Consider the following 7,500-nt stretch of genomic DNA (forward strand, 5'->3'; position numbering starts at 1 on the left):
AACCTCTACTTCATGTACGAAATACAGATGACATAAAATAATGGAAACGGGCGACAAGAAACAATATCGCACCAAAATATAATGTCTTGCAAACAGTGGTTAAACAATTATGTTACCATTTGTGTCTGGTCCCCCAAGAATTAAAGATGAACTGTCCAAGTTAAATTAAGAATGGCTATTTAATAGTAATACATGAAGCAGCCGTTAACCTAGCAACCTTTGTAGCTTTCTTAATTGGTGTTGATAGAAGAATCTTCCTTACAAGAATGGTTTTTTCTCCACTAACTAAAACATTCACTACTTAGCAGGTAGTTTGAGGGCAATATTGTGTGTGTGAATGGTGAGTTGAGGAAAAATCATAGACAAAAGTTGGGTTAGTCTGTAGAATGAGGGGTAGAAATTTACAAAGCAAACTCTCAACCCCAAAATAAGGTTAACAAATGAAACAAACTCTGTGTGAAATTAAAAACTTTAATCACAGAAACAGCCAGATAGTACATGTATGAAAAACTGAATCACGTAGGAGGGATTAACAAATATTTGACCATGAAAATTATTCAGCAGAAGTGGCCGGCTTAGCGGTGATGTCTCCAAAAAGGCTTTGTGGTGTATGAGGCCACCTAAGCAGAAACAGCCACAAGTCAAACAGAGCCCCTGATGCTAGGCTTGATGTACTAGTGCATGGATGCTCGCGGTTTTTGGGAGAGACAAAAGTCTGCATTCTTTGACGTCAGGGTTTGCCACCCAAATGCAGATTCTTACAGAGACCTCAGTTCCAACAAATTTAATCTCTTGGTTCCAAGCAAATCTCCCGAAATTATGAAAATGAAAAGAAGCGGCAGCAATGTATAGCAACAGCTCAGGGTGATGGAGGTAGAGCAAGGATCTTTCACGCCACTAGTTTTCTCTACAATAGGCGGAATGGCTGAGGAGTGCAAGAGGTTCCACAGCAGACTAGCTGAGCTATTTGGGAGCTTAAGCAAGCGACGTTTTTGAGACACGGACGGCAACTGGAAGTGAGCTGTTTTCCCTTCTAACTTGTTTTCACACAACCACATTTATACTGCTAAGTATCTTTTCTCCATTAGAGATAATTACTTTAAAAATCTGGGAGACATTACTGTCCGGGCATGCAAGATGTACTCTTTCGGTTGCCATCTGTGTCTCAAAAACGTCGGGTGCTCAAGCTCCCCATTGTCTATTCCAGGTGATCTGGTGAAGTAATTCGGAGGACTGGAGAGAAAAATTTTAATGCCGTATCCCACAACCAAACTCCCTGCAGTATTGCCATCGCCAAAACTCAACAGATCATTCCGTGTCTACCACATTTCCTGTTACTGAATGAACATTCAAGTAGACCCGACAAAATCTAACCTCGCCTCTGCCATGTTGAATTCCAAAATACGGCCGCGCGCGGATGTGGATACGGCGTTAAAAGTTTTCTCCCCAGTCCTCCGAATTACATCACCAGATCACCTGGTTAAGAAAAGCGAAGATTATGCGACCACAGTCTCATGGTTACGCGCGCTAAGGTCTCCTTGGCCATTTTGCGATCGGATTACTCTGCTTAACTTATTTTAATAAAAGAACCAATAGACGGACTGTGAACATTAAGGAAAATGATCTTAGTGTAGAGAATGTGATTTTTTAAAACTTTATTATAGAAATGACCATTAAAATGTGATTTTATCGAGAGTTTTTAGGTTTTAACGATAGTTTTTTTTCTCAATCAAACTGTTTAAAACAATGATTCTTAAAGGAAAATTATTATTAGGCAAGTTGTATTGTCATTCGCATGCTTCAGTTCAAGTGTTGTTGGTTAATTTTTGGAAGTCTTACAAAATTGACATCTTCAGCTTGTACGTTTTGTTTTCCCATTTCAGACCACGTGATGTTGCTTTAGAGAACGGTTTCTTTCACATGCATTCTTTTGCATGTGCTTATGTACGAATAACTTAAGAAAAAATTAAAGGAAAAATCCCTTGAGAACATCACGTAGTCTGAAATCGGAAAACAAAACGTACAAGCTAAAGAGGTCAATTTGTACTTTTGGGATGTTGCAGACTTAAATTAAGTGTTGATGATGATGATTTTTATTATTATCATAGCTCCGAGTTACGGGCTCCGAGTTACATCGTGTTTTACTCACCAACAATGGTTCTTTTTGTTTTTCCATTCATACGTTTTCTGTTGCTACGGTAACAGTTAATGCTAGCATTTTCTAAATTGCGATAGTGGCCTCTAAATATGACAGCCAAATGCTAATTTGAACATGCAAGCGCTGAGTCAGCTTTTTGACATGAGTACGTGCAGAAATGCAGCCTCTTCGCCACGCAATTGTCATACGGTGGATATTCATAAACGTGCAGCAATGTCAATGAAATTTCTCGGGTTTTGCAGACCGGAATGAAGGTACTTGGAAAGTGAGGGAAATTTAGTTTTTCGCCCTCAGGAATTGAATTAAGTCTCTTCATACGCCAATTAGGACATCACAACTTCAACCTTACATGATTATTCACAACGGCCTAATATCAAGTACATTTCACAACAATTCCCGAAACGCAATCCTGCATAGAAGAACGGCACTAGACGAATCATCGATCTCTCAATGAAGACAAATAAACTGGATAGTTTATTACACAGACAAACTGAAACGCCTTTTTTCCTTTCCTTTTTAGCTTTTCATTTACACAACTGGCATTCGCGTGACCGTAAAATTGCTCATTACTGATTGTTCACAAAAGAAAAAAGCCAGAAATGGCTGGGTTAACTTCTTCTCAAATACAATGTATACCAATAAAGGCCTTGACATGTTGTTTTAGCAACATGTTGTTTTACCAACTGTTGTCTGTTAGGGGACGGCATGACCATTTCTGGGGTGAGGGGTAAGGGGGGTGAAAATTGAAACAACGCAAACCTTTACAAAAATGCTAACTTTAGGCCTAAACATTATCTAAAGCATATTGTTTAGGCCTAAGGTTAGCATTTTTGTAAAGGTTTGGGTTGTTTCAGCTATTGTACCCTTCACCCTTACCGCAACCCCCTACCCCTCACCCCTCACTGCCTACCCCCACCCAGGAATAGTCTTGCCGTTAAGGGGATTCCCCTTTAAACAGAACAGACCATTTAACGAAAATTCTTAAGATATTTTTACATTTGAGTTATTCACGCAAGGCAAGGATCAGTGCTCAATCTTTTGAGTTGACCAAGGTGTAGGCGGGAGTTGAACGTTTACGGGAAAATTATATACAGCTGAACTAGCTGATCGTAGACTGTTACGCACGTCGATCGTTTGGTGTCGGAAAGCGTTGGACCAGCCGTCTAAACTTCTTAATTGAGTTCCATTTGTTTTCCAGCGGTATGAAATCATCAGTGAGAAAAAGAAAAAGGTTCCTTTTTCTTACAATTTTATTGGTAAGTGCACACTATAAAATGGCGGGCCATTATAGTTATAGTTATTAAAGACAAATGCAGTTAAGATTTATCAGCTGGCTCAATAATCACGAAGTTGACCGCTGTTCTCAGTGGTCACGAAGATTAAACTTATATTACATCGATCATCATTCTACTCGCGAACCAACTAAACGCCATTAACGATCACTTGCACATACGAATCCCAAGTGGCGTTATTCTCACATCATTTATAAAGTATCTCATCAACACCTAGCGCCCGTTTCTCGAAAGTCCCGAAACTTTACGGGTCATTTTCGGATGTCACAATTCCCTTTGTATCTCAAGAACGGAGAGGATTTAAGTCGTCAAACTTCAGAGTTATTTTTCTTTTTGTTACCTTGAAAACACGTTAAAAGATCGGCTTTCCAAAACAGGCGGTTGGCAGTTTCACAAAAGGCTTTTCAGGCCCGAAAAGTTTTTGGGACTTTTCGAGAAACGGGCCGCCGTTTTTTGCTGAGTCCAACCGAAACGTTTATTAAATTTTAAGAGTTTTTTAATCAGTGGCAACAAGTTTTTTATCACGTTACTTCGGTAGCTAGAAAATAAACTTGTGTTATAGTTAACAACTTCCAAAATCCTGAATTCAAGATTTTTTGGGGCCAAAATTCTGAATTCGAAATCTCACTCACTATGGTGGTTACATATTTTGCCGATACAAGCACATTTTTTATTAATTGCAGCAGATCAAATATGCATGAGTGTTTTTTTCTAAGCATCATAACAACCGTTCAACAACTTATAAAAGTCGAGAACGTTGTGTTTAAAAAGGAAGCAAATTAACCATGATGACAGTGGTGATATTTGTTGTTAAAAATGAGTTCTCAAAGTCCTGAAGTAGTGAATGCGTGACAAGTCCTGTTGAATGTTACTGGGGTCTTTGCCAAAAATGAACCCCCATGACTCGGGAAGTATAAGAACTTTGATTCAATGACCATTTGTTAAACAATTATTATTAGTCCCAGGTGATGACAAGTGCATAAAATGCAATCATGTTGGGAAGAATTTATTATTGATGTTGCTGTGACATATAATTGAGGTTCGAGTGCTTCATATAATCTGAATAAGGGTAAGAATCAGAGCAGATGAACATTTTCATATGTGTATGTAGTGGGAAGGGAGGCGCGGTGGCCTCGTGGTGCTCGACTCCGGATCGAGTGGTCTGGGTTTGGGTCCTGGCAGGGGACATTGTGTTGTATTCTTGGGCAAGACACTTAAGTCTCACTGTGACTCTTTCCACCCAGGTGTATAAGTGGGTATATGGACTAACATCCCATCCAGGGGGGAGTAGCAATACTCCTAGTCGCTTCATGCTACGGGAACCAGAGATAAGCACTGGCCTGACAGGCCTTTTGGCTCGTAACCAGAGACTATGCAGTGGGATGTTACTGGAATATTACTTATGATCTCTTGTCCCTGTCCCGAATCTATTCATCTGAAAAGGCTTTTTTCACTGACAGTCATGTTTTGGCACCAAACAAAGAAATATTATTGTTTGCATATTAAGAATGGACCTTAATTTCAAAAGGATTAATTTGTTTGGGACACCACAGGCGGTTTTCCTTTGTGACATGAACATGATTGATAATGAGAAATGACTTCACCATGATAGCACTGCTCTCTACAATATAAGTTCTTATAATTCTAATAACTTATTAAAGTTATATCAGGCCTTCAAGAATAAAGAAAAGGGTAATAAATTTAATAGCACAAGAATTCAATGTTTCCATGAAATCCTTTTCAAGTGACAAAAACCCCAAAATTGACTAATTTATACTAGTATAGGGTGCTGTCAAGAAAATAGCGCTTGAAAATGTTGTCATGGAGACATCAAAACATTATGCTATTAAACTGATTACACTTATCTTTATTTGTAAAGGTATATCTAAATTAAATCTAATTTATACATCAATAATATTGATGTTCTTATAAAAGTAAACATCGGGCCCCAGTAATCTTCAAAGGGTGGATAGCAGTATCGGCAGGATTATATAACCACCATCCCATGGATAACTCAATAATAATAATGCTTTTGATGGCACTACTGATTTATCCACTGGATACAGCAACCCAACTAGCACATATATCTCCTTGAAGAATTCGTTAATAATTCATGAGAATTACGACAAATCAATATATATGGGCATTTTGAGTCACATGTTTACCTCTGTAAACACCAATACAAATCAACTGTCTGAAAACAGAGGGAATGGTTGAAAAAGAAGCAGGGAAAGGCAGGGGTTGAGGAGTTAGTTACTATCAATAGGATTAACTTTCAAGATCAGACCAGACCATATTTCTAAACTCCTCTGGTACAACTACACGCCCATATAATTAACATGACAAACACAATCTATTGTTTCATACAAGTAAGATAAAATATTTGCGTCCGGCCTTTATGGACTTTAAAATGGTGAGCCAGTACAGGCAGGCTGTTTTAATGTCCAAAGGTTTCCCACTCATATTTTATCTATTACTTCAATTTTAATGTAAGTTATTACATATGATTGATACACTTGAATGATTCTTATTTTTTCCATAAGGTGTTTGTCAAAGTCAATTCAGTATGCATTGAACAAGATTGTCTACCAAATAAATCAATACAACTTATTAATGCCAAAACAGGGGAATGCATCACATGTTTTCCATGCCTCGATTGTTCAGCTGGATCACCATCTGTTGCATGTGGATCCACAGTCCATGAAGGGACAGATATCAGTTGTGATGGCCCTGTGGTGAATCAAGACCCTCTTATCACTGCCACACCTTCAATGGCTGTTCATGCAACAAAATCAACACAATATGTTGCTCCCTCCAACTCCTCTGCAGTTAACACTGCGTCTGCGTTCGCAGGCTACACTGGCCCTAACGTGACACCAGAAAATACAGAATCAGGCAGTATTCCTTCAATGTTATCAGTTGATAAAGTGATTGGGATACCTATTGCCTCGTTCCTATTGATGGCACTCATCTTATTTGTTTACAAACAATGCAGAACAAATGGTACTGATATTATGGATCCTGACACAAAAACTCCATCATTAATTATCAATAATTCTGGCCGTAAAAAAAGTGAACTCTCTTTTGGCTCAAAGGAATGGAATGGAGCAATTGCAGTGGCTATCCCACCATCACGGGATTCAGCTAAAGGTATATAATTTTTTAATTATGATTGTTTGGCACGTACAACTTATGTTGTTGTACACCTTTTTTTTTTTTTTCAATAATGCAACCAACAATAATGGGGTTTTTCCTGCCAATCTTAAGTAATGAATAAAGTATTTATAAATCCTTTAAAATGAAGTAAGTATTATTTTGAAAACTAATGAAGGCCACTGCTCTTTATATTACCAGAAGAGTATTTATAGGAAAGCTTAAGACTATTACAGGCATTGCAACAAAATTAAGATTGAAGTTGTTTCAAGTGAGCAAAATTGCTAGGGCGGCAGGTCTAAAATGCTGGTAGCTGGTAACTGGTAACTGGGCAAAAAGGCAATTATTTTTGAATTCCTGGGAAAAGCTTTAGTATTTAGAGAAACTTTTTCTAGACCACTTCCCCTTTAAGTCTAAGCACCCATTTAAAAACGGTTAGCTTTAAATAACTGTGTGACTTGCCAGTTACCAGTTACCTGTTACCAATTACACATTACCAGCATTTTAGCCCCAACGTTGCAAGGGTGTTTTAACACGGTCAAGGAATAATTCACTATTGCTTTGCAGTAAGCACAATACAAACATGGCTTTGAAACGCTGGTCAAAAGTTAATTGGCCAACAGTCAGCTGACTGCTTAGTCCAGAAGGAATGAATCGATCAAGATTGAAAACTTTTAATGTACTCTCTTCCTATTTCTTTTTTTTTTCTAATTACAAAGGTACTTGGTGGTAATCTGTTGGTAATTTTTTTATTAGCTGTCCATAAATATTTAGTCAGTCAACAATAATAATAATAATAATTATTATTATTATTGTTGGGACAGTAGATTTACAGTTTGCCTGAGGGTTAATGGTTAGCAATCTTAAGCTTATCGTGTGATGTACAGCAGTACTATG

The 7,500-nt window shown here is 38.0% G+C and overlaps 2 protein-coding genes across 2 annotated transcripts in view; one reads left to right on the forward strand and one right to left on the reverse strand.

Moving 5' to 3' along the window:
• The window catches only part of LOC138021787 (uncharacterized), a 34,636-nt gene extending 32,628 nt beyond the window's left edge, over positions 1 to 2,008 (reverse strand). The window contains exon 1 of the mRNA XM_068868792.1: positions 1 to 2,008. This exon is cut by the window's left edge and continues 3,998 nt beyond it. The gene's annotated coding sequence lies outside the window, so the exon portion shown is untranslated.
• Positions 2,009 to 3,169: 1,161 nt separating this feature from the next.
• Positions 3,170 to 7,500, forward strand: part of LOC138021777 (uncharacterized) — a 22,404-nt gene continuing 18,073 nt past the window's right edge. Inside the window, exons 1-2 of the mRNA XM_068868779.1 lie at positions 3,170 to 3,414; positions 5,994 to 6,600. Coding sequence (XP_068724880.1) covers positions 3,361 to 3,414; positions 5,994 to 6,600 — 661 coding nt within the window. The 5' untranslated portion in view covers positions 3,170 to 3,360. The remainder of the gene's footprint in view (positions 3,415 to 5,993; positions 6,601 to 7,500) is intronic.

This window comes from Montipora capricornis, chromosome 2 (assembly GCF_036669925.1).
Source record: "Montipora capricornis isolate CH-2021 chromosome 2, ASM3666992v2, whole genome shotgun sequence".
Classification (NCBI taxonomy): domain Eukaryota; kingdom Metazoa; phylum Cnidaria; class Anthozoa; order Scleractinia; family Acroporidae; genus Montipora; species Montipora capricornis.